The sequence below is a fragment of the Mauremys mutica genome, chromosome 11, assembly GCF_020497125.1.
Source record: "Mauremys mutica isolate MM-2020 ecotype Southern chromosome 11, ASM2049712v1, whole genome shotgun sequence".
NCBI lineage: Eukaryota > Metazoa > Chordata > Testudines > Geoemydidae > Mauremys > Mauremys mutica.
The window spans coordinates 34,525,389-34,552,392 of NC_059082.1; the positions used below are offsets into that span (position 1 = coordinate 34,525,389).

At 43.2% G+C, this 27,004-nt stretch overlaps 2 protein-coding genes across 3 annotated transcripts in view; one reads left to right on the forward strand and one right to left on the reverse strand.

Moving 5' to 3' along the window:
* CIB2 (calcium and integrin binding family member 2) overlaps positions 1–1,601 on the reverse strand; it is a 143,660-nt gene extending 142,059 nt beyond the window's left edge. Inside the window, exon 1 of the mRNA XM_044978637.1 lies at positions 1,085–1,601. The gene's annotated coding sequence lies outside the window, so the exon portion shown is untranslated. The remainder of the gene's footprint in view (positions 1–1,084) is intronic.
* A 230-nt stretch (positions 1,602–1,831) lies between these two features.
* IDH3A (isocitrate dehydrogenase (NAD(+)) 3 catalytic subunit alpha) lies at positions 1,832–26,205 on the forward strand. 2 transcript variants are annotated; one of them, XM_044979609.1, is made up of 11 exons: positions 1,832–1,958; positions 7,532–7,594; positions 9,730–9,813; positions 13,131–13,245; positions 15,195–15,382; positions 15,649–15,782; positions 17,369–17,471; positions 17,550–17,614; positions 20,656–20,740; positions 21,412–21,564; positions 24,305–26,205. In XM_044979609.1, exons 1-11 carry the CDS (start codon positions 1,932–1,934, stop codon positions 24,386–24,388), a joined length of 1,101 nt encoding a protein of 366 aa, XP_044835544.1. In that variant the 5' UTR covers positions 1,832–1,931; the 3' UTR covers positions 24,389–26,205. The 2 variants fall into 2 exon arrangements, with proteins under 2 accessions (XP_044835544.1, XP_044835545.1); XM_044979610.1 differs by having other exon boundaries at positions 1,835–1,958; positions 7,532–7,570.
* The last annotated feature ends 799 nt before the right edge of the window (positions 26,206–27,004 follow it).

Sequence of the window (27,004 nt, forward strand, 5' to 3'; positions counted from 1 at the left end):
GATCAGCAAATTTAGGACAGAACTTTAAGGCTGACCCCTTAAGCACATGTAGGATGGGATGGGGGGAAAAAAAAGAATTAAAGATGCTGATATAGTCTTGCCAAGCCCAAGCATTCAAAAACCATGAATCGGGCCCCAAACATATCATGAGATTGTAAAAAAATAACACATTTTAGGTTCTTTTTGTTTGCATTCTGTTTTTTGAGCATTTAGGGTGCATTCTGATGTTTTTAGGCTTTTCTCTCAACGTTTGGGGTTAAATACATTTTATTTTAAATGAAGGCTGAGATTCTCACAGAGTCACATGTGGGGCTTTGAGAAAATAACCAAATATCACGTAGTCTTGATAAAATTCCAAGCAGTGTGAACACTCTTTGATCAAGGCCTGACTGTGTTAGGCATTGTAAGAAATGTCCGGCAGCCCAAATAGCTTACAGGTGTGAAGGGACTGTGAGCTGGTTGTAGAATCTGGGTGGGGGCATAGATCCTGGTTTCACCCTGGTTCTCGCACCAACCCAGGGCCTCTTCACACAGCTGTTCATGTTCCAACTGGTGGATCCCAGGCTCAGTTCTTTGCCAGGGGTCATCGTGGGGTGGTCCAGGCAGGGGCTTCTAATCATTATATGTTGTCGGTACTGTACCACCCCATTTTTCCTGCTGGCTGGCAGGAAAGCTAACTCCCTACAAGCAGCTGAATCAGCCCAATACAGTGATTCCTTCAACAACAGCGAGGCAGAAGGCGGAATCCCCACGCCTACCTCCCCACTGTCGGAAAAAACATGTCATTAGACTAATTTCACAATTTCCATGCAGTCTGTCAAATGGTTATTTAAACATAGCCTTACCATGGATAAACCCTAGCTCAGGGCCTTTCACAGGGACTGTGTGCAAGGCTGGGCAGTTGCTGCTATCCGGTATGGCCGACAACCACATTTCAAAAACCACAAGTTAGGCCCTTAAGTGTCTTAAAAATTATGAGGTTTAAAAAACACATTTGGATTGTTTTTATGTGCTGTCTGGATCGGGACCCCGCAGGACTTGTGTTTTCAAACTTTTCTCACACCCAGGAAGGCTTGAAACTCACTTTTTTTTGTTGTTTTAAATGAAAGCTGAGCTTCTGCGGTAATGAGCTGAGTCCAGGAGACAAACTCCACCTGTTGTGCGGCTCGCACTAAGTCACAGCAACCCCCCGAGCCTGGCCCTGGTCTCTCACAGCCCATAGCAGCCCGGCAGGACCTGGGCCCGCTCCGTGCCTGTGGCGGGGTGGACTCGGGGGGCAGAGGCTCTCTGACTGCAGCTGCACCTTGCGCGGGGCTGAGAACATCTTGGGTGCTCATTAATAACAACACTGCGCAAAGCCCCCGCGGGGGTTGCCGCTGGCTCGGGCCGCCATTCTCGGGGCCGCTGACCGTCTCCTGCCCACCCTGTGCGAACCGGCTGGTTCTGCTGCGGGAGACCAGCCCGCGCTCCCACCTCAGCTACCCCCACCAGCGCCTCCGGAGCCCTGTGCGCTAAGCCCCCGCCGCACTCCGGGCACCTCATCCTGCCTGGGGGGAGGGGGGGGAATGCCCTGGGTCAGGCGAGACAGGCCCAGCAGCCCTGCCCCGAGGCGCTATTTCCTTGCACTGTGGCGGCTGAGAGGCCAGGGGCCCGGGGGGGCGGGAACACCGAGACCCCCCCTCCCCCCAAGCTCTACGAGAGGCGTTGGTTGGTGGGGCCTCAGGCTGCGTCACTAGCCCTACCCGGGCATCATCCATTGTCTGACTGACAGCCTCGCTCTGGGGCGGGCGGCGCTGCGCTGGGCGGGTGGGCGTGTCCTCCGAGGCGGGGGCGGTGCTATTGCGCGTGCCGGTTCCGGCCCCAGAGCAGCGGGAGCGAGCGGAGAGGGGCCGGGTCTGTCAGCGCAGCCGGAGAACGGAGCAGGACTCGCCATGGCCGCCACCGCATGGATGCCCACGGTAAGCGGGTCCCCCGTGCTTGCCCTCGCCGCTGTGGGGGCCGTGATCCCGGGGAGTGGCCCTGGCCCTCCCCCTCCTGCGCCCCGGTGCTCCCCTGGCTGCTGCCGGGCGCGGGGGGCCTTGTCCGGATGTCGGGGGCGCGGCCCAGTGCCCGCGCTGCGCTGCTCCTCGGCCCGCTGTCCCCACATCTCCGCGGTTGGGGGAACGGGGCCCCAGGCCTGCTAGTGCCCTTGAGTCCCCGGTGCAGGGGGCTGCGAAGCCGCAGGCCCGGCGGGTGGGAGCGGGAAACGGGCCTGGCTCGGCTCTCGGGGGGTGCACGGTTCTGAGGGGTCAAACGCCGCGGCCCTTGGTCCAGTCCAAGCAGAGCCTGTTTAGTGCCCTTGAATCCCCTTGCCGCCTCCCTGGGTGGAGGGAGCTAGGACGGCGGTGACCTTTCCACCCTGCACTGTACCGCGACAGAGGGAGCCAGACAACCACCCCGCTGTCAGGCTCCCTTCTTATGACCCTTTGACCGCACTCCTGTCCCTGTTCTTTTATTAGTTGTCCCCTGCAATTAGTGGGTTTCTGAGGTCCTGTAGATCCTCCCCTTAGGCTGGGGGGGGATCCGTTAGCATGGGGCGGGCTTCTGCCTGCCCCGTTTCCCGGAAACCCAATAGATACCTGCTTCCCCGCAACTGCAGAACTTTACAAGAAGACATTGGATATTTTATTTCATAATTAGTTAAGTATGTTCTTCCCAGTACTAATCTGCCTATTGAGCTGGACTTGCTTTCCTTTCGCCTCCTGATTGTATCTTACAGTACTTACATTTGTAAAAGCCATTTGTTCTCAAGTTAGTACTAACGTATTTCCCATTCTTTATCCATTACAGGCCAAAGTCCTATTCCCTACTGTTTGTGGCCATTAGCCAATGGTTTTCTGAGTGGCTGCTACTTTTGGACAGTGTGGGGCTTCTGAAGCATGGCGGTGTTGTCCATGGACACACACTTGGTTTTTGCCAAAGTTAAATGTTTTTAGGGCTGCTGTACCTAGGAAAATTGCACCGTTAGTATATGGGGAATCTTCAGCTGATATTTTAGCTATCTGATTCTTGTAAATTTGCATACATTGGTGTTTGCAGGTAACAGAGCAGTAAAATCCTTATTCTTCAAACTAGCAGCAATGCAAATAGAGTTCATCTTACCTCTGATGTGCCTCATATTTTAGCAATAAAACGGGAGATAATTAACTTTTCCTGAAGTTCAGTAATGTGCATTTTTAATGCATTTACTGCTACTTGTGTTTTTGAATAAGCTACTTACAACTTGCTCCCATATACTCCTTTTATTTAATATTTTAGCATTAGACTAAAAATGGATTCTGGTGATAGGACCACTTTCACAATGCACTAATGTTATCTCTTTCATTCTGGAGTCTGGAAAAAACAAGCTTATTAATACTTTGTATTTATATTCTAACTTGCAGTCCTCTGCACTCATGTCCACCAACACTTTGTTTTTTGAAAATTGTAGTTATTCTGGAAGCTGTTCTGCAGAAACGGTTAATTGTGTTGTATAAACAAGAATAAAATTCCTCTGATCTTCTCGAAAGATGCCCAGCCTGTACTTAATAGCATCCACTTCATAGAATCATAGATTATTAGGGCTGGAAGGGACCTCAGTAGATCATCTTAGTCCAACCCCCTGCGCAAAGCAGGACCAATCCCCAAATGGCCCCCTCAAGGATTGAACTCACAACCCTGGGTTTAGTAGGCCAATGTCCACAACATAGTGAGCAATACAAACTTTTACTATCAGACCTGCATTCAACATAGCATAGGCCGGATCATTGAAAAATTCAACCTCTTTGTGTCCTCTGTTAAATTTTTACTAATTTGGACAAAAACAGTTCTAATTTGTTGAAACATAATTAAGGCCATAACAGAGCAATCTGATCATCTAGTCAAAGGCCCTGTTTAACACAGACTATAGAATTTCACTATGTGAGTCCTCTGTCAAGCTCATAACTTCCAGTAAGTGCAGGTCTGATTCCCAGTCTCCTGCTCCAACCACTATACTACACTAGCTGTCTATAATAGAGTCCTGTCTATAATTTTCACTTGTCTCCAGAGTTATCCTTTGGTACCACCAGTGATGAGCTGCCAAAATCATAACAACCGGTTCCCTCCTCACCCCAGGAGGAATCATGCCCCCCCCCGCGGACTCCTGCCCCAACCAACCCCCCGCGTTCCTTGATGCCCCCCAGGGACCCTTGCCCCATCCACCCCCCCTTCCCTGTACCCTGAGTACCCTCCGCCGCCCCATCCAACCCCTCCTCTCATTCCTGATGGACCCCCAGGACCCCTGCCCCATCCAACCCCCCGTTCTCTCTGTCCCCTGACTGCCCCTGGAACCCTTGCCCCTGACTGCCTCCCACCACCCCATCCAGCCCCTGATCCTTTCTGACTGCCCCCCCAGGACCCTGGCCCCCGTTCAATCCCCCTGTTCCCTGCCCTCTGACCCCCCACCCCCAAACTCCCCTACCCTCTCTCCCCAACACCCCCTCCCTGCCCCCTTACCGCGCTGCCTGGACCTGGCTGGGCCGGGACAGGAGTCCCGCAGCCGGAGGATGCGGTGGGAGCCTGGCGGCCGGAGCCAGGTGGCTGGCCAGGTGGAGCCAGGGAGGGCTGCGGCCAGAGCTGGAGCCGGGCAGCCGGGGCCGCCGCCACACCCAGACCCACGCTGCCGGAGCCCGGCCCCCTGGCAAAACAGCAGGGGCGGCTGGAGCCACGGGGCCAGGCCGGGCCGGAGGTGGGGGGCCGTGTCCAGAGCCGGGCATCCTGGTAGGTGGGGACACGGCAGGGCCGGGGGCGGGTGCGGCCGGAGCCGGGCGGCCGGGGGGGGGGGGGTCGGGGAGGGTCGCGGCCGGGAACGGGGGGGGACGCGGGGCCTTGCCGCGGCCGGTGAGGGTCGGGCGGGGACCCGGGGACTGGGGTGGGGGGGCCGTGGCCGGGGGGGGGCGGGCGGGGACCTGGGGAGGGGGGGGTGGGCGGGCGGGGTCCCGGCCGGGAACGCGGGGGCCGGGAACGCGGGGGCGGGGAGGGTCGGGCGGGGACCCGGGGACTGGGGTGGGGGGGCCGGGGAGGGTCGGGTGGGGACCCGGGGACAGGGGTGGGAGCGGGGCCAGGTGGCCGGGGAGGGTCGCGGCCGGGAACGCGGGGGGGGGGACGCGGCCGGGGCCGGGGAGGGTCGTTCCGGGGCCGGGGAGGGTCGGGGATGGGGGCCCGGGGACGGGGGTGGGGCCGGGTGGCCGGGCAGGGTCGCGGCCGGGAACGCGGGGAGGGGGAACGCGGCCGGGGCCGGGGAGGGTCGGGCGGGGACGCGGGGGGGGGGACGCGGCCGGGGTCGGGGAGGGTCGTTGCGGGGTCGGGGCCGGGCGGGGACACGGGGGTGGGGCCGGGTGGCCGGGCAGGGTCGCGGCCGGGAACGCGGGGGGGGACGCGGCCGGGGCCGGGGAGGGTCGGGCGGGGACGCGGGGGGGGCGTGGCCGGGGTGGTCGGGGACGCGGAGCTGGAGCCGGGTGGCCAGGGAGGGTCGCGGCCGGGGAGGCGGGGACGGGCCGGGGAGGCGGGGACCGGCCGGGGCACGGGGACCCCCCTAGTTTCCTACCTCAGCGTCGTCTTCCTGGGCCGGGGAAACCTGCTTGCTTCTCAGCCCTCCCAGGCTTCCCGCGCGAACAGCTGATTCGCGGGAAGCTGTGGGGGAGGAGAAGCAAGGAGGAGCGTTCATGGCAGGAGGTGGAGGCAGAGCTGAGGTGAGCTGGGGCGGCAGGAGGGAGTGCTTGTTAAATTTAAATGCCCTTTTAGAACCAGTTTGTCCCACGGGGAACAACCGGTTCTAAAGGGGGCTTCTAAATTTAACAACCGGTTTGCGCGATCCTGTGCGAACCGGCTGCAGCTCACCACTGGGTACCACAGACATGAAGATACCCGGGTGTTTATGTAGCTAAGCCAGTTCACCTTTTCTATTGTGCCTGCTTCTCTCTCAAGTGTGCAGCTTGTTATGATATGCAGCACTTGCTTGCTGTTATTACATTGTACATTTCATGTTCAGTTACAGGTCAGAATGAATTACCTTTTCTACAACATTCATTACAATATCCTAGATGAGAACTACATCATTTCTAATCATTTTGCTTACACTCCGTCGTCCTTGTCATACAGTTATGTTCTTAATGCCAACTCAGCATAAGTGTCAAAGACCTATGGTGGGAGGTTACAGTAGTAAGTTTCAGGTGAAATGTGTCTGACTGTCTTTTATCCAGTCCCTGCAACTGATACTTATATCAGTATGACACGATGTATCTATATTTTAGTCTGCCAATATACTACTTTTTACAATAAATTAGTTTTTTCAAACGAAAAACATCTCTTTAGTATACACCCTTCTTAAGAATTGTCTAAGTACCATTGCATCAGCTACTTTACTAATAATATCACCACATTTAAAATGGACTTGTAGTTAAAATTTCACCATATTCATGAGTGCAATCCAGATATGAAAATGCCAAGAGTGGCATTTACAGAAGTGCTTACCATTGGCCTGACTTTGCTCCCATTGAAATCAGTGGTAAAACTTCCATGGGCTTCAATGGTAGTAAGGCCAAGGCCGAGTGCTTTTGAAAATCCTATCCCAGGTATTTAAGTGCCATCAAGGCTGCTACTAATCAAATCTTGCAGCAAAATCCTTGGGCTACATTTTCAATACTTGTAAAGATAGTGTTTTCATATTTCATGACTTGTTCTGTTTGTCACAAATTTTGCTGTACGTTTCATTGCAGCTTTGTATCAGCTCTCCACTTGAAGGGATATCTTCAGCTTATTGTGTCCTTGTACTCTCCCATTTGTATCCATCTGTTGTCTCTTTGGGGCAGGGATCATCTTTTTATTCTGTATGTGCAGTGCCTAGCACAACAGGGTCTTGGTACTTAACTATAGCTATTAAGAGCTACAGCCATACACATAAAAATTATATGGATAATGTCAATCATTATCCATATAACTAAAATTATTGCATCTTTTGGTCCAATGTGTAATATCTGAGTGTGTTCCCTTCATTTCCGTGGCTTTCATGGACTGTGCCTCTACAAATTTTTGTTCTTATAATAAATCACAATTTATTGGATACAAGGACAAACATTTAATGGAGGCTCTAAAGTTCTCTTATTTTAGATTTAGAAATCCACATAGTGTTTGTGGTGGAATTTACTCTTTTCCTAACATTCAGTCAATATATTACAAGCTCATTGTCAAAATTCATAAAGAATGGAAGAAATATTTGTTGGTAGCAGAGTGTACATTAAAAACTCTTGAAAATACAGGAGAAAATAATTAAAATGTTTGCAAACTGAAAGTTTTGGTCATCTGAAGAAAATATTTACATACTAAATGTGCTAACATTAGTTGTCATAAAGAGACTCCTAGTATAAAATATGAACTGAAATAAGTGTACTGTAAAATGCAAACCTGCTGCAGTGTTATAAATTAATATTGTCTCGCTTTCTGTTCACACACTAAAATATCTTTGTTTTTACAGGTGTCCCGGTTGCTAGGAGTTTTCAAAAACCAAAAACAGGTGACCAGATGTTTTAGTAGTGCTGTGAGTATAATAGTATTTTTTTTTTCTTTTGAGAAGTTTCTCAATAAAAGTACTGGGCAACTTACTGAATAAGATAGGGTTGCTATATTACCTTTCCACACACTTTTAAAGATAAGCTGCAAGTACAATGGCCATATGCTCTTATGCCATGTTGGATTTCTGTTAACTAACTTTAACACCAATATCTTTTGACAATTTTGCATTCAAAAGAATCATATATTCTTAGACTAATAATTTGAATGACCCCTTATGAAAAATGATAGCAATTGCACAGAAAATTCACATCATTTGATCACATTAATAGGATAGCGATGGCTTAGGAATCAACCCATCTGAAACTTTTACAGAAACTTCAATGGCAATGTTGTTGAGAAGCTTCCAAGCATCTTTTTATTTTGCAAACTTTTCTATAAGCAGTAGACTTACTTGCTGTTTAGCAAATGTCTTGTAGCTTCATTCAAATCTATACCTATGAAGTCTTTAAAGAATTCTGTAAACACTTTTATACCAGTATTAATATTGACATTTAAAAACTGCTGCTTTTAGAATATCTAGACATCTGCCCTTTTGAAGTCCCTCTGTAATGCTACATTTTAGTTTACAATATGATTGTGTGATTTTTCTCTTGAGCTTGTTTTTGTAAGTGATTTGATTATATTTGGGTTTCTTACCCTCTGTGTGTACGTACAAAATACACATAAACATGCTCTTGAAGCCTCATTTAAAGAGGGTTTTGAAAACTGCTCTGACTAATGTATGTATCAATGCAATGCCTACTCTTTTATGGATGGTGTGAATTTCAGGAGAGACTCTGTCTTTTAATGCTATCATTATAGCTCTGCACTGTGCGTTATAAAACATCTGGGAAAAAGAGAAACCAAGAAGTTGCCCATGGCTTGTATATTAGTGAAAGAATTAAGAATGGGTGTTGCACCTCAGGCTCTATGTACACGAAAGTTGGCATTTCAGACTTAATGCAAGATCTGACATCCTTCTTTTGACTGTACTACAGCCACACATTGCTATGTAACCAGTTATATCAATGGGGGAGAAAGAAAACACGAGCATAACAGCCGAGCAGTCAGCCGAAGTGTCAGAAGGCATGGCAATTCTTGAAGGCATTCAAATAATTGTGTATCTAACATAACTGATGAGCCTTATAAATAGCAGTCCTCACATCCCCATTAGTTTGTTTCCTTTTTCTGAATCTCCACTTTTTCTTTTCTTTATAGTTAACCTCAATGACTGTTTCATTCAAAAGATATTCAGATACTCACCATTTCAATGTATATTTTGTATCTTGTGTGACCAACTGTGAAACACCTTTTGTGTTTTCACAGTTGATCCTAATCAGGACTTTTTCAGATAACATTGTATCTGGGGCTGCTTTTATTGATATTAAAAGACTCCTATGAAGGTTGGTCTGAAAACTAAATGCCTATTTCTAAGATTCAAAAGGAATGGTAAAAGTAAACCCAGAGTAGCAGTTCTTAGATCTTTAAACCAAGTTTGATCATTTGCTTCCCTAGATACATGATGAGTCCAAGCTGTGCAGTCAGTTTCCTCTGCTTCAGGGATGACATCAGAAACAAAGTGCTGGGGACACTCAGCAGAAATTATGGTGGAAAAATAACTTCATTTTGCTAAAAATAAGTTCTAGAAAGGAGATCACTTAAGAAAGCTAAATAAGTGAAGCTTTTTTAAAATTAGGAAAATAGCCTTCAAACAAAATCTTCTCTAGGAATAGCTTAGCATGACTGGAGCCTGTTGTAGTGCAGGACATAACTGGACAATGCTATCTCCTGTACAAAGTGCCAGGAAGAAATAAAATACCTGTATTGTACTGGGGAGAAGTCTGAATAGGAAGGCTGCTTTTCCATTAGGTTAGCCACCTTTGTATTTCAGAAAGACTGAGGCACCAGGTGGATTATTTGGAACACTGTGCAAGATGTTTGTCTGGGAAACAGATTTCCTGCTTGCACTTCTATTTAGTGCAGTGCCATCTGTTAAAGTTACTTTGGCAATTGAGTGATTGTTCTCTGTTCTAGCAACTAGCTTGATTTTCACCAAAAACACTTGTAAATGCTCTGATGAATGCAATGTTCCTTAGGTGTACTATCTGACTTCTTGCATAGGTACAGACAGTAACTTTAATCCCAGGGGATGGCATAGGACCGGAGATTTCTGCTGCTGTTATGAAGATTTTTGATGCTGCTAAAGTAAGCAATTCATTTGCCTTGTTAATCATGTACATTACAACTTAAAGTGAGTTGAATACTACTACTTCAGCTTACCATATCGTGTATAGGGATTTTACTTGTGACTCCTGTTTAAGTTTGTAGGAGTTCCACTTTGGAATTTTTCACCAAATTGTCAAGTGTCTGGGTTGTATCTCTAGCCAAAAAGAGAAAAAATACTGCAATCTAACCACTCTGTTATGTTATATATGAAGCTTCAGTATCAAGACGGGGCCTGTACCTCTTGGGAAAGGAATGAGAAGCTCACAGCAAATACTGTGTTTTTAATTCTTAGAAATATAAGCTACAGTATTTCGTGTGAAATAATTATCTAATTGAGTAAATATGCAGTTACTGATAGAAAGGTGTTCTTTTGTCCACTTGGATTTGTGGATACAAATAAAAAAAGCGTACGTTAAAAACATTGGCTAGTTCTTAGCAGTGTATCTGAAATTAATCCACTATTGCTTTAAACGACGGCTGTCGATTTAATTGCAGTTAATTCACCCGATTAACTCAAAAAAATTAATTGTGATTAATCGCACTGTTAATAGAATACCAACTGAAATATATTACATATTTTAGATATATTTGAAAATGTAGAAAAACCTCCATTTCAATTACAACACAGAATACAAAGTGTACAGGAATCACTTTATATTTTTATTACAAATATTTGCACTGTAAAAATAGTTTTTTTCAATTCAACTCGTACAAGTACTGTAGTGCAATCTCTTTATCATGAGAGTGCAACTTTCAAATGTAGGGTTTTTTTTGTTAAATAACTGCACTCCAAAACAAAACAATGTAAAGCTTCAGAGCCTACAGGTCCACTCAGTCCTTCTTCTTGTTCAGTCAATTGCTAAGAGAAATCAGTTTATTTATATTTACGAGAGATAATGTTCCCACTTCTTAATTACAATGTCACCTGAAAGTGAGAACAGGCATTCTCATGGCACTGTTGTAGCTGGCGTCGCAAGATATTTATGTGCCAGGTGCGCTAAAGAATCCTATGCCTCTTCATGCTTCGGCCATCGTTTCAGAGGACATGCTTCCATGCTGATGATGCTTGTTTAAAAAAAAGTGTTAATTAAATTTGTGACTGAACTCCTTGAGGGAGTATTGTATGTCTCCTGCTCTGATTTACCCACATTCTGCCATATATTTCATGTTATAGCAGTCTCGTATGATGACCCAGCACATGTTCGTTTTAAGAACACATTCACTGCAAATTTGACACAATGCAAAGAAGATACCAATGTGAAATTTCTAATGATAGCTACAGCACTCGACCCAAGATTTAAGAATCTGAAGCGCCTTCCACAATCTGAGAGGGACGAGGTGTGGAGCATGCTTTCAGAAGTCTTAAAAGAGCAACACTCTGATGCAGAAACTACAGAACCCAAACCACCAAAAAACAAAATAAACCTTCTGCTGGTGGCATCCGACTGATGATGATGAAAATGAACATGAGTTGGTCTACACTGCTGTGGATGGTTATCAAGCAGAACACGTCGTCAACATGGATGCATGTCCCCTGAAATGATGGTTGAAGCATGAAGGCACATATGAATCTTTAGTGCACAAGGCATGTAAATATCTTGCGACACTAGCTACAACAGTACCATGCAAATGCCTGTTCTCACTTTCAGATGACATTGTAAACAAGAAGCAGGCAGCATTTTCTTCTGCAAATGTAAATAAACTTGTCTGAGCAATTGGCTGAACAAGTAGTAGTACTGATTGGACTTGTAGGCGCTAAAGTTTGACGTTGTTTGTTTTATTTTTGAATACAGGATGTTTTTTGTACATTTTACATTTAAGTTCAACTTTCATGATAAAGAGATTGCACTACAATACTTGTATTAGGTGAATTGAAAAATATGATTTTTTTACAGTACAAATATTTGTAATAAAAAATAGTGAGCACTGTACACTTTGTATTCTGTGTTGTGATTGAAATCAATATATTTGAAAATGTAGAAAACATCCAAAAATATTTAAATAAATGTTATTCTATTATTGTTTAACAGTGCAATATATTGAGATTAATTGCTTGACAGCCCTACTTTAAACCTATTTGTCTTCTCAATATGGAAACCTAACATGTCCAAAGATTTCTCTGCATATGTACTATATCACTTACTCAGAATTGGAGAGAAGATGCATACAAAATCAAAATGTACCTCTTCTGAAATAATCTTGGTAAGTTAAAATGGTTCCTCACCATTCAGGGCTTTGGAGCTGTGCTCTGGCTCTGCTCCAGCTCCAGGCAAAAACCTGCAGCTCCACATTCCAGCTCTGGGCTCCGCTCCAAAGCCCTGCCACCATTGGTACCAAAAAGGAGTTTATCCTTAAAATTCTACTTCCCCCACTACAAGATATCTAACAGTGGCAAAGGCTTAGATTAACTACTCTTGATTATATGGGGTATAACTTCATATTAAAGAGCTCATATGTAGTTCAGTTTTGAGAGGCAGGGAATAGACTTAAATACAACAGTGATAAGATTTTATATAACACCTGAGTGAGATGGAAAGGGAATGTCTAGTTTGGATTACTCCTGATAGGAAATCAACTGATTCAAGATTCAAAAAGCATGTTAACATTTACTGGAAATTCTCTAATTTGTTCAGTTTCAAAGGTGATGGTGGTTTAATGAGCATAGCACACAGTTATATTGTTCATCTATGACAGCATAATTGTATCTTTCCTTTACACTCCTTCCTTAAAAAAAACCAAAAAAAAAAACCTGTGGTAACCTTTCATAAGAGGGAGATTCCCTAGATAAATGAAAATTAAGACAGTACTGATGAGTGGGACTGACTGGAACATTCACAGCATTCTATTTAGACATGCAGCACAGTCAGGTCTGTTCTTCTCTGTTAGGATCTTGTTTAATTTTAAAAGTATTTTTAAATTCATTTTGTATTTCTTGAAAATATCTAACATGAGAGAGATCACCATACTGAAAACACAAGCTGAAAGTGTAGATAGCATGGTGGAAGTAGTTCTAATGATACAAGTCTGGAAAAATATTATAGTAGGCATCTCATAGTGCCTTCAGTAGTTAGTTACATTGGGACGCTCCTTTAAAGAGTTAGCCCATGCTTGTCAGCTCAGAGATGAATTACTTTGGGAGGTCTGAGTAAAATCCCTTCAGCATTTCTTCTTGTAAAAATTTGTGTGTGTGTGTGTGTGTGTGTGTGTGTGTGTGTGTGTGTGTGTGTGTGTATATACGCACACACACTTACAAAATTCCTAATGCAGAAGATAATGTGGAACAAATGTGTTTTTAGGCTCCTATTCAGTGGGAAGAGAGAAATGTTACAGCTATCCAGGGACCAGGAGGAAAGTGGATGATTCCTCTAGATGCTAAAGAATCCATGGATAAAAACAAGATGGGACTGAAAGGTACTGCAGGGTTTAATGTTGAGCTATTAAAAGCAACCGTTGCTTGTACTGTGGGGAGGGTGTTCTTGGAAGTATGTGTGGCAATGTAAAAGACACAGTACTCTATACCATAATAGAATGGTTAATTCTAGGGTACACATTGCATGATAGCAGTCATTTGAAACGTCAAAGCATGGCCTTTATTTCAACTTTTAGTGCAGCTTTCTCATTTAATGAGTGAACATACCTACACATTAGCCGATTCTGGCTAGGAAAATATCCTCTAAGTTTCCCTGTGTGAAACCCACCCACACCATTTCATAAATGGCATTGCATTTCAGTAAATTAACATAGCAATTGGGGTGTGTTGAAGAGTTGACTCACCGGTGGCATTACCCTTCATGACTGGGCATAGTGTACCAGGCTTTCTTCCTCTAGTGCTCCCTGCCAACAGCTGCTCCAACTCTAGTGGTCTGCCGCTTCTCATGACTTAGTCCTCTGACCAGGTCACTTATAGTCCCCCTTCCAGAGTAACAGTCCAACAAACGAAAGTCCAGTGTCCTTACATCAGGTCTTTCTCCCCCCAGCTCTGGGCCCTGAGGTCCTTACACTCATCTCAGAGTTTCAGAAGTCCATATTCCCTTGTAAGGGGGCTTCACACCACCTTCCCTGGCAGGGGAACCCAGCCCTCATGCACCTTTGGGTTCCAGCTCAGGGACTGTTTAGGGAGCAGGCAAGGTCTGTCAATTCTGACCTACCCGCTGCCACCTCTCTGGGTTTCTTTCTACCTCATCCTATCAACAGCTCCTTCCTAAGCCCTTTGGTACCTGTATTCGTCTCAGGTGCCACAACTTTTCCATCTCCCTAAGCTCCATGACCTCGCAAGGTGCTTTTTTTTTTTTTTTAAAGGGCCATGGCTTGGAGTCCCCCAACAAATCTCAACTGAAAAAAATAAATGTAAATGTAAGCCAACTTTTGCCCTCCTCAAGCTTGACCTTTTTATTCAGTTTTCCCTGTACTCCATTCCCCAGTTAAATGCCTCCCAGGGCTCTGTTCCAGGAAACCTAAACCTGCCCTTTTATCAGAGTTGCTCCACCATGTCTCTGTGTCCTTTGCCAGATCTTCTTAGGAGAGGATTCCAAGACCTCCTCTCCCGCACAGGTCTCCTCTTCCCTCTACTGCCCTGAAGTTCTCCCCTGGACCAGCAGACCTCTCTATACCTCCAAGAGGAGTTTCTAAGTTCTTCCCTTTTCTTCCTGTAGCCCTCTTCTGTTCTGGGCTTCTCCTTTATAGTAACCATCCAGCTCTTTCCCATCTGGGACTCAGCTTTAATTGAACCTGACCCACCCTGCAGGCGCATTAATGAAGCTCTCTTTAGTTAATTCTTTTGGTCTCAGTGGGGGTATCCCCCCCCACAGGGTGACATTTTGTGAAAGCCCAAATGAAGGTTCATGCCACATGTCAGTCAGAGCTCTGTGGAGGCTCAAAAGCTTGTCTCTCTCACCAACAGAAGTCTTCAGTCCTTAGTGTCAGACTTTTCATGGGTTCACTAGGAGGACTATTAGAGATGGGAATATTAGTATTAATAGAACCCTGAACTGGAGCCCATGTCTAAAACAGCACAAACCAGTTCCCCTGCTGCTGGAATACTTCACAGCCAGAATGTGATTCCTGTTATTCTCATTGAGTAATACCTTACTCCCCAAGTAGTCCTATTGAATTCAGTGAGAATGCTGGTGGTGTAATTGCTACTCAACATGAATAGAGGGGTCACAAATTGGCTCTTAAACAGCAGAATCACTTCACTCTTTAATGGTCTTCAGCCTTTTGGCTCCAGTCAACACAAGACCCTAACAAGGGAACCCACGTCTTCCAGGAGACTGTGCCTAGATCTCTCTCTGATGGTTGTAGTGAATTTAAACTCTAGACTGGTGCTTTTCTATCTCACTCATTCCTGTTGTGTATTATAGGACCTTTAAAAACGCCGATTGCTGCTGGGCACCCTTCGATGAATCTGCTGCTGCGTAAAACCTTTGATCTTTATGCAAATGTTCGTCCCTGTGTCTCAATTGAAGGATACAAAACCCCTTACGCAGATGTGAATATTGTCACAATTCGAGAGAACACAGAAGGAGAATACAGTGGAATTGAGCACGTGGTATGTTATTGGGAAACAGTTCATTTTCTGGCAGGGTTTTCTTTCCTCTGCGAATTGCAACCTTGTATGGCAAAATTAGGGAGTTTTTTTTTTTTAAATTAACTCTTCTGCTTCAGAATTTATTTTTAATGTGAAATACCTTGTGTACTGTGCTCTGCAGATACTTGTCCATCAGAATTGTGATGCCGTTGCAAATCTTCACACTGTCAACTCCTGCTTTATAAATCAGCTGAAGTTTTCACTTGTGATGACTGTCTGTTTTTCAGATTGTTGATGGTGTTGTACAGAGTATCAAACTCATCACAGAAGAAGCAAGCAAACGTATTGCTGAATTTGCTTTCGAGTATTCCAGAAACAATCATAGAAGCCATGTTACTGCAGTGCATAAAGCAAACATTATGTATGTTGACATCATAAAGTAACAAACTCTTATGAATGGATTTTAAATACTATGATTATCCCTCAAATGTGTAACACCCATTAATGCTAGTGGGGGAAAAGCATAAGCAACATGGGGAAAATTGACCCCGTGTTGATGGGACTGCATTAGTTACATATTCGAATCACTGACAAGTTAGTATGCTCCTTCTCTCTGTGCTGTTACCTACTTTAATAGTAAACTTAAGAATAAAAACACTAGAAGTGAAACTTGCACATATAGGCCTGGTCTACACTTAAAAATTAGTTCAACCTAGCTATGTTGCTCACGGCTGTGAAAAATTTTGCACCCTGTGCAATGTAGTTAGCCATGCCTCTACTGGAGGTTAGATTGGCCTAAGTTCACAGAAGAATTCTTCCATTGTCCTAGCTATGGCCTCTTGGAAAGGTGGATTACCTGCAGCAATGGAAAAACCCCTTCCGTAGGAAGCATCTGGGCTACAGTGACGCTGCTACAGTGCTGTAGCTGTGCTGCTGTAGCAGCTATAAACGGTGACTTTCACCCAAGGATTTCAAAGCACTTCACAGTAAGCCTCAGAACTGAGTCACAATATGTATGGAATTGTATAACGCTTCTTTGCCTCTTTGTTGTATACTCAGGCTTTAATTACAAAAGTGTCACTTTTGTTTGCTTTAGTAGTGCATACCAGGGGTGGATATTAAAGTGTTCTGACCAAAAAACACTTACATAGTGAAAAATGTGCTTGTTGGGAGGATGTACTTTTCCAGATCTAATTTCTGGTTTACTGTCAGTTTCACTTCTGTCTTTAATGCAGCTGACAAGTGCAGTTTAACTCACTGAGGTGTCAGTTCAGATCAGTTTTGACAACCGAGCTCTCATTCTGTATAGTAAACATTTTTGAGAAGTTTGATGTATATATTAAAACAAAACAAACCTTTTGCTTCCAAACTGTCAAAGATAAGGACAAAGACTTTGCTCTGAACATATGGCAAATTGTAAGAATGTTTTTAATGCAATGAAATCAGAAAAGTTAACGTGAAGTAATTTTTTGATCTATTGCTAAATTAGACTTTTAGGGCCAGATCTTGGCTTGTGGTGACTCTGGTTTGAATCATGACATAAAACAGCCTTATAGCTGCTTTAACCAGGCATCTGGGAATTCCGCCCCCTTGTGAGAGGAATCCCCAAGTGGTGTAAGGCTGGTGGAGCCAACTCTGCGCCATCCTTTTCATACATGCACCTGCCCTCCCACATAGGGGTAGTGTTGGGTGCAGGAGTGGGCCATGGTCAAACATACTCCTCTCTGGCTATTTCCAGCCCCCTAGGGGGCCATTACAGGCCAGCCCAAATTAGAAACTGCCCTAATTTGCTCAACAGTTGAACCAGTTCTTGGCTGACCCCAGGAACAAGGAAGTGAAAAGCCACCTTTGGGTTCCCCAGTGGTTCCCTAGTGAGAATCTGGCCTGTATTTTTCTATTTATTCCTTGTTTCCAGAGGTGCATCCATACTTACCTTGATGCAGTTGCTTTTTAAAACTTGTTTACTCAGCCATGCTCTATAACATTCTTCTCTTTGTCTAATTGCAGGCGAATGTCTGATGGGCTTTTTCTGAGAAAATGCAGGGAAGCTGCAGAAAACTATAAAGATATTAAATTTAATGAAATGTACCTTGATACAGTGTGTCTGAATGTGAGTACCTAATCCATTATATCCAGCTTTTTATAGTTACAATACATGACCTTAAAATTAAAACAATTTTCTTCCTAGATGGTACAGGATCCATCACAATTTGATGTGCTTGTTATGCCAAACCTGTATGGTGACATTCTGAGGTAAGCAGAAGTGAGCTGGTTATAATTTAACTCTTAAAATACCATCACTTTCAAGATTATCATTCAGATTAAATGTTAGGCAAATGGGTGTCTGTTTTCAGCATCCAGAAGATTAAAGCATAACCCTTTCAGATTCTCAATATCATAGAAAGAAAAGCTGCAATTGAGAACCAACACAGAATAACTTAGTATCAAGGGCGCTGTATGATGAGGCTGTGCTTCATGGCATCAGACAGGATGGTGTTTGTCCATATACCATATAAATGTGATTCAAATATATAATGGAAGGATGTGTGTGAAATGAACGTCTGTATAAATACTCACTAAGGTTCCTTCAGTTACTGTTTTCTCAGACAACTTCATTTTTGAGGAATGTTGACACTAACACTCTGCCATCAAAACAATTAATTTGACTTGTGAAATCAACTGCCAGACCTATTTGCCATAAAACACTTACTTAATTGAATTTGATGTTGTTCTTATCACCTAGCAAAAACTAGTGTCTTTAATCTGAAATCTTAAATGTGTGTGCATATAACTGTTCAAGAATTTGGTCCTTGCTTCTCTTGTATCATCCAGGAAATCTTAGAATGTTGTTTATCTTACTTTTTAAAAGTTGACCTGAATCAAAATATCTCTCTGCAGTTCTGGGTGTTAGAATGTGTTTTTAATATATGTGATTGTAATACAAACAAATAACTGCAGTCACTCCAGAACCAGAATGGTCCAGAACCCACTCCAGTCACAGCCCCCAGTGCACTCTCCCTCCCCAAAAGCCTTGGAAAAGAGAGAGGTTTACTACAGAATAGCTTACTTCCAGATGTGGGTGGAATATGTACTCACATGTGCATACACTTCAGAACTACAGATTTTCTAGACTACAACTGACATACAGTAAAGTGAAAAACACTGAATGGAGGATTTAAACTCCTTACCAATTATTAGATAAGATAAATAAATGAAAAAATATCTTTAAAACATATTTGTTTGTGTGTGTAAAATACATTTAAATAAACTCCTAGGATTGCAGTGATTTCTCAGCCTGTTACTATTTGAGTTGCATGTGGCTTCATAGCCTTGTATTGGTTCTCTTCTAAGGGTTAAGAAAGGAATCTCCTGGGTCCAGATTCACACAGGTGTTTAGGCTCCTAACTGCCATTGAAATCAGTGGAAGTCAGAAGCCTATATACTGTTGTGGTTCTGGGCCATGATGTCTTGATTGTGGGGTGGCAGTTGCCTCAGGGAGACCAGAAATACCCACACAGGTGCCAGTAGCCAGATTTCTCAGAATTGGTATGAGGTGTTATCTAAGGTTCCCTCCATGGATCCTAGTACTGCTTTGACTGTAATTTTGTTTTAGCTGTGTAGATGAATTAATTCCTTAACTTACAATATGTTTGTTACAGGCATTTTTGCATTTTTAAATAGGTTAAATTCTTTTTGTGGCTCTTGGCGTCCCCCTGCAATGACGAAGTGGCTTTTGGCTATGGCAGTTGAGTAAAGCTGGTGTAAATACCATTGTGAACTAATTCATTGTAGAATCCATCTTTCACGTTCTGTACAGATAGTAGGGAAAAGACCACTTAGCTCAACAAGCAGCTCTCCTTTAGGTACCTAGAAGCACACCATTCTTCCTTTGCTACTGTGTTCTCTAATCACCTTCCGGTTGAACAAAATATAGAGCTCAAACTAATACTACGTGCTTTAACAGCTGGTAGTGTTTTCTCTGTAGTTGCTGCTGAAAGTTCTGCCTGATAGCTCTGCTTACTTTCCTGAGGCTTAGCTGGCATCTTAGTTTGATTCTCCTCAACATTGTTGCTTATATTCTTTTTACCTAGTATAGATTTCACCATCAATTTGAGGTCTAATGAAAGTTCCTTAAAACGTTTTACATTTGTGCTCAGTTTTTGCTAAAGCAGGGTTTCTTCATAAAGGTAGGTGGCCCCACCACACTCACTTCCCCATAAACTGGCTCTCTGCTCCTATGGCTTTTTGAAAGTGCCGTATGACATAGTGCCCAAAATGTTCTACCCTCTGAATAGATATTGGATGACATTCCCTACCTTGAAGTGTGTAATACCTAAAGTGACAAATGAAGGAGGGGGATACAACATACAAGCAAAGCTAGTCCCTTTATTTTAAATTTTAAAAACTATTATATAGACTATTCCCCACTTCCTGTTTGTTTAGCACTTATTGGGTGGCTGATTTCTTGTAGGCATTGGTACAGAAGTGGGTCTTGAATAGTTTTCTAAATATCAACATTTGACAATGCTGCTTTAACGTCTTTCCCTTTCAGGATTGTGTTTTATGGGCACTTGTTGGCTTAGTCCTTGCTCATATTGATCTTGGAGGAAACCCCACTAAAACCAGATTTTTGTGTTGCTTTCTTTAATTCTTTCACAGATCATAGAGGCTGTTCGGTAATGAAGGAGCAAAGCCATCTTGCGTCATTTAACACCAGTTTCCTTCAGTTTTGCATAATAGTTGTTAGTAATTCAGATTTCTTATGAGCAAAGTTCTGGCATCTTTATAGGCAGCTCTTTATAAGAAATGTCTCTAATTTCTTGGAGGAAAATGTTGGATTATACATTGAAGGACCTCCGAATAATTACATAAAACCCATCAACTGATATTTCTTTGATTTTTTGAGATTTGTAATGGTATCGTGGAGGGGGGTTGGGTACCTTTTTTTTATTGTGCTGATTAGCTATCCAAACTTTCTTCTGCTGTATGCAAGTTGGTAGTATTTTGCACCTTGCCCTATCGTTTTGGTAAGCCCTGTCCTGGAATTTGAAGTTCCCCTGTCATTTTCCTCATTGAACTGTTTTTGTTGGTCTAGTAGTCCTGCTCATCTTCAAACATGCCGCTGTAGTATAGCTAACTTATTACGTGTCGAGTTAAACACATTAACCACTGGCTGTGTTGGCAGCTAAACTTTGTTTTATTAATATGGAATAAACTATTAAAATAATCTCTGTATACCTTGTTGGTAGGAGGTTGTGCCTTTGTAATTTACATGAAGAATTTTTTTCTTCCAGTGACTTGTGTGCTGGATTGATTGGGGGCCTTGGAGTAACACCAAGTGGGAACATTGGAGCTAATGGAATCGCAATCTTTGAATCTGTAAGATCTCTTTTGCAAGAGGAAATTTTATTAACTAACTTTGCCTAGAAACCTAAAACTACAGGATAATCCTGTAGCCATTACGGAAATACATTCTCTGCAAAATGTCCGACTGCTTTAATTGTGAAGCTTACTTACATTCTGCATGAAAAGAAGTGTTACTTTTAAAATGATTAGTTATTTCAATTGGCTTTTAACAATCAAGGAAATAATGCAGTCAGTGCAGTGTTTTAAACCAAGATTTCAAATACAGTAGTTTTACAGGAATCGTAATATATTTATTCACCTACTTTAGAAAGGATCTTGAATAATTTTTAGTTGTCAGGGACATCACCTGTTAGGATATCCATGTCCTCTGGATTTTTAGGGGAAAGACTTTGAAGAGTATGAAGGAGTTAGGTGTCCAGTTCCCAGTGCAAGCAAATGGGAACTGGACACCTAATTCCCCTTTCTTTGTCTTTGAAACTCTGCCCCCCACCACCTTAATCTATTATGGTTTTGTATACTGATTGGATGAATACGCTTTGTTCAGAAGAATTACATTTGAAGTAACTTACAATATTAACTCAGAATAATTTTTCAATTGTCTAAATTACTTTAGACCACAAAACAGACACTAAACACTTGATATATTGACTTCATAATACAGCTAATTTCATTTTTATCTGTAGGTTCATGGAACAGCACCAGACATTGCAGGAAAAGACTTAGCAAATCCAACTGCCCTTCTTCTGAGTGCTGTGATGATGCTGCGTCATATGGGACTGCATGAATATGCCACAAAAATCGAGACTGCATGTTTTGAAACAATTAAAGCTAGAAAGGTATTCTCAGGGTTTACAGACAAAGTATTGACCTTATCACTTTTCCTATCTCTACAATAATTAGTATAGAACACCAAAGCCTAAACTACAGATTATGAGGAGGATGCATAGGCTCACTGTCTCAGCAAGAATGGCCACACTGCCTTGGGAAACGCTGGGGGACTTGTAGATTCTGCTCCCTGAAAAGGTGCTGTGTCTCTCCAACCTCATGTTGGGACAGACTCTGCTTATGAAGTCCTAGAACTGAGATTGGGCCTGGCCCCTATATGCACAACGGAGGAGTCGGCTTTAGTTGGCCCCCATGGAATCTAAATTATAAAATACAAATTCTTTCTGTGTGTATATTTGGTGCTCAAGAAGATAGGAAAACTGATTCCTTTATCTCTGGTTGAATCTAGTGTGGTCTGTATGTCTTGTATAGGCGTCATCACACAACTTTCCCAAAGCATTTCATTCATGACCTATATCGCCTTTGTTCCCATTCTGGACTCAGGTCTTTTCTGAACTTCTTCCCTGAAACCTCATTGACTTGGTAGGGTTACATGGGTGTAAATGAGGCCAGAATTTGACACACAAGCTAGATTGTGCTCAATTGTGTGCATGGCTTGTCTTATGCAGTCAGTGCAGGGGCGGGCAAACTTTTTGGCCAGAGGGCCGCATCGGGTTTCATAAATTGCATGGAGGGCCGGTTAGGGGAGGGGGTTGTGGCCCGGCCCTCAACTCCTATCTGCCCCCCCCCACCCCGGGACTCCTGCCCCATCCAACCCCTCCTGTTCCCTGATGGCCCCTCTGGGACCCCTGCTCCATCCACACACCCCGCTCCCTGTCCCTTGACTGCCCCCTGCCGCCCCATCCAACCCCGCCTCCTTCCTGATTGCCCCACCACCACCTCTGGGACCCCTGCCCCCATTCAACCCCTTATCCCCCCTGCGACTGCCTCGCCCACACCCCCACCCCCTGACCACCACCCCACACACCCCTGCCCTCTATCCAACAACTCCCCCACCCCCACTGTGCCCCCTTAGCACGCTGCCTGGCGCACCGGTGGCTGGCGGCGTTACAGCCGCGCCACCTGGCTGGAGCCGGGCCATGCCACTGCTGCTGCCACCATGCAGCACAGAGCACCAGGTCAGGCCTGGCTCTGCATCTGCACTACCCCAGGAGCTCACAGCCCCGCCCCCCCAGAGCACAACGGCAGGGCGAGCGGAGGCTGTGGGGGAGGGGGGCTAGCCTCCCAGGCCAGGAGCTCAGGGGTCAGGCAGGAGAGGCCGGACCACGGGCCGTAGTTTGCCCACCTCTGAGTTAGTGTCTAAGATTTGGAGACCATCAAATTGATTTTCACTTGTAACTTGAGTAAAATTTGAATTCGTGTTTCCAGAAGTTGAGCCTTACCAACTCTTTTCACTGCCATCTTGGCTTTCATCTTTTTAAAATGCAGGTGGGTGGAATCTAAAGATTGTGCTTAAAAAAAGGAACATTACTTAGCCACGCTGGTGAAATTTCATTGGTCCAGGAGCATGGGAAGGTGCTTTGTAATTCCTCATAAGTGGATTTTTATGCAAATATTGAACAAGATAAAATGAAAAGATGTTTATCTTATAAGCCTACTTGTGGTGGCTGCCATACTGTACATAGGAGACACTTAAAAATCCTGTTTAAATTACAAGTAAATATGAAATGCTTCTGAAAAGTGCAAGATCTACTGTCTGGAGTGGAAGTCCTTTATCTGTAAATCAGCAACACAGTGGTTGATAGAACAAGCATTAGTTTGCTAATGGCTCACTATGTGATGGCTGTATATGCTCACAATGGAGAGAACTCAGCTTTCACTTAAAAATTGTGCAGTGCAGTGAAAATGACAAAACCCTAAAATTATAAATTGTCCTCTCTTGTGCCTGCAGGTCCCTCCATACACACTTCTTTAGGATCTTGCTGTATATGTCTGAGACCATTAGTCTCTATCGTGCAAATTGCCCCATTATCGTGCCTTACCAAAGGGGCCAGGCAATGCCATTATCCCACCATTGTATCTAGTCAGCACCTTTCCCCATCATTTAACTTCTTGCATTCTTCCCCTCCCCAATTAAAGATCTTACTCCTTGTAAGCTGGTGTGGCTTTACCTCCGAATTCACCTCTGAGGGAGGCCACACCTCCATGCAGTCTGGTCTGCTAGAGTACTCTCAAAAACAAGGAAAGGGGGAATTAATGATACTCAGTGGGCCCCAGCCTTCAAGCAGGGCAGAGCCACAAGCAGTCTGGGCTCTGGCTTGCAGTCAGGCAGAGCTGTAGCACCAAGCATAGTCTATGGGGCGCAGACCGAGGCGAGCACCAGACAGTCTGTGGGGCTCAGGTGAGAACCAAGCACAGTCTGAGAACCCATCACACTAATCATAGAACCGTAGGGTTAGAAGGAATGGCAAGGGTCATTTAGTCTAACCCCCTGCCAAGGTGCAGGATTTGTTGTGTTTAAACCATCCATGACAGATGGCTGTCCAGCATAATGATGCTGCTAAAGTCTTAACATGTGATAACCTACTACTATGATGAAAACCTGCTCTTTGAATTTGCCTTCTGACCATGCTGCAGTTTCCAAGCTCATTTCTGTTAAAATTGTTGTATTACAGAGAACCTTGGACAGTTAACATTGTTCCCTTGCATGCATAGTATCTTATACTCTGTTCAGAATGTAAAATTAATTATTTTTTTTAAATTAAAATGTCTATTTTTTTTCTCTCTCAGATCCTAACAAAAGATTTGGGAGGTAACGCTAAGTGTTCGGAATACACAGCAGAGATCTGTCGCAGAGTACAGGATATTGACTAAAGTTTCCTCATATCACTAATGTTGCAGTCACTCCAAATGGACACATTACAAATACATTATATAGTCATCTGCAATTCATATACATTTGGTTTGCCTATCTCAAGAGAGCAAACTTTTTAGATGGGGCCATTTTGTTAATAAATTTAGCCCAAATGGATACAAATAACTCTTGTGCCTGCTTTCAGTGGACTTTTTACAAGTGGTTTGTTTTATTTATTACTTGTCTCTGGTGAAATTTTTTGTATAAGTGGATTCCTTTATTGTATCACTTGCAATTGTTTACCATTTTACATTTCAATTAAGTGGTTTTTACTTCTCAAAAGACTTGCTGTAAATATCAAGATGACTGAATTAGCATGATTATAAAAGCACCTTTTAAAGAAAGCTTAAAATCTATTTTATTGGTCTTAGAATGGAACAAAATGGGCTTTTCGGCCTTAAAATAGCACAAGATGACACTTTTGTAAACAAACGGGTATGAAACCTAGGAATGTTGTATCAAAAGCAATGAAAAGACACTTTCAGGTGCCCTGAGGTTCCAAGAAAAACAAAGTTCTCTCAATGCATGAATAAAGACCTAAAACCCTACAGATATTTAATGTTAGAATATTTTTGTCTAAAAATCAAGGTATCAAAACAGGTGTGAGAAATAATACTAGTCAAGTAAAAACATACAAAGCTATGTATCCAAATATTCTTGTAAGGTGGCTCCGAGAGGAAGGCTCTTATTTATTTTATGATAGAGCTGTCCTAATGAGTAGATGATAAAATTCCTTGACTTCCACTCTATAGTGTGAGGGGGAAATATACATTTTCTGTAGCTTTGTACTACAATTTTTCTGTTGTACTTTGTTTTTATGTATTGCATTGTCTGTTTTGAGATGTTTAAATGTACCGATTAGTAACTTTCTCAAATTCTGAATGTAACTGACTAGATAACAAGGGATTGCTATAGAGCTTGAAACTGGGTATTATCTAGTACAATGATCTATAATTTTGGCTCTGATTAATATTTCTGGAACCTATAATCTGTCTTCACTGTATGGATGGATATGAGGTTTCCAGGCATTTGCTCACTAAGCCTAGCAAAGACCATGAAGTTAAGTCCCCTTCTCATCTCCATATGGTGATATCATGGACACACATAACAGATACTGACCTAAATAGCTCCATCCCTACAACCTTTAACATACATATAAATCAAATTTCCTGGCTATGGTTCTGATCTGTACTCCAACTGTAGTCAGCTTAATTCTGTCTATAGGTCCCATGCCACTAATTTAACTTATTTCCTCATTCAGTCTGGTGGTTTCCAAAGCAAAACCGAGTGATGCAAAGTCACTTAATTTTGCCCTGCAAAATAAGCATCCCAGCTTTTGTTATACCTCTGCTACCCTATGGCAGGGATAGGGACAAAGATTTTTTTTTTTCCTTGTGCATTAATAACTGCTTCTAGTGATAAAGGTAATTTTTCTTCTCTTGGATGTATCACAGGACAGACTCAAACTCTTGGGAGCAGAGATTGAGTATGATTTGAATGTGCATAGTGTGGTTGCTGCTCCCTTGATTCATTTGTATTATGCTAATTAAGCAACTGAGTTACTATTACGCACAAAGTGAGAAAATAAAGACTTCCCAAAGTCATACCATTTGTTGTTTTTTATAAGCCTACGCTGCTGACTTGTTTAATGCTTTGAGTAGATTACTGAAAATCACGTGTTACAGCAAGTAGGTTGTAAGAAAACATGCTCAACTGTACCTCCTCTGTACATACATCTTATTGCAAATACCAGTTAAGGGTAAACTTTTTGTAGAACTTGGAGTTGCTTCAGCTGGTGCTATCTTCTTCCATTTGATAAGGACTAGATATCAAAATCAGGCTCTTTAAGCAGTTTGGTTTGGTGGGGAGGAGGAGTTGAACCACAGAGGTTTGTAAAGATACAATATGTAAATAAGATTTCAGACTCTTAACAAGCACGTGTTTAAAACAAATGATGATGTTGTTGGGGGGGATACACCTCAAAATCCTAGCTGTAGGCATTTGTGAAGTGCTGCAAATAGATGAAAAGTTCAAGATGCCTGGTATTCCAGTTAGTTTTCTGCCCTAGCAGCACAGAATTGATTGATTTAAATCACTGATTTTAATTGTTTTGCCTTAGTACTTCAGCTATTTTCCTAAAGAAAGGGTGATTCTTGTTGGTAACTATTAAAACATTGATTCTCAATTAAATAGAACCTTTTACTCTAAAATTCCTGCTTCTTTTTGCTAAAGCAGGAGGATACACTAGCTGTACACTTAAGCAGTTGCATAGTTTAATTTAATCAGATTCTTAAATTTTTACTTGCAATTTGTGTCAGAATTTATTTAGATGGAATTCAAATTCAATTAAATTCACAAATAGCATTTTAATTTTTTTATTAAACTACCTTGTGATGGGTACAAACTTTTTTTCTCATCAAAACATGTTTTGCATTTAAAATGAACTGATTTATTAAACAAAGGAAGTATCTGTAATTAGTGAATTGAACTGGTTGTTTCTAGTCACTATGGGCATCAAGATTTTAGTACTAGTAGAGCTCATCCTCTTACACCTAGTTTTTAGTTAGACTGGAAGA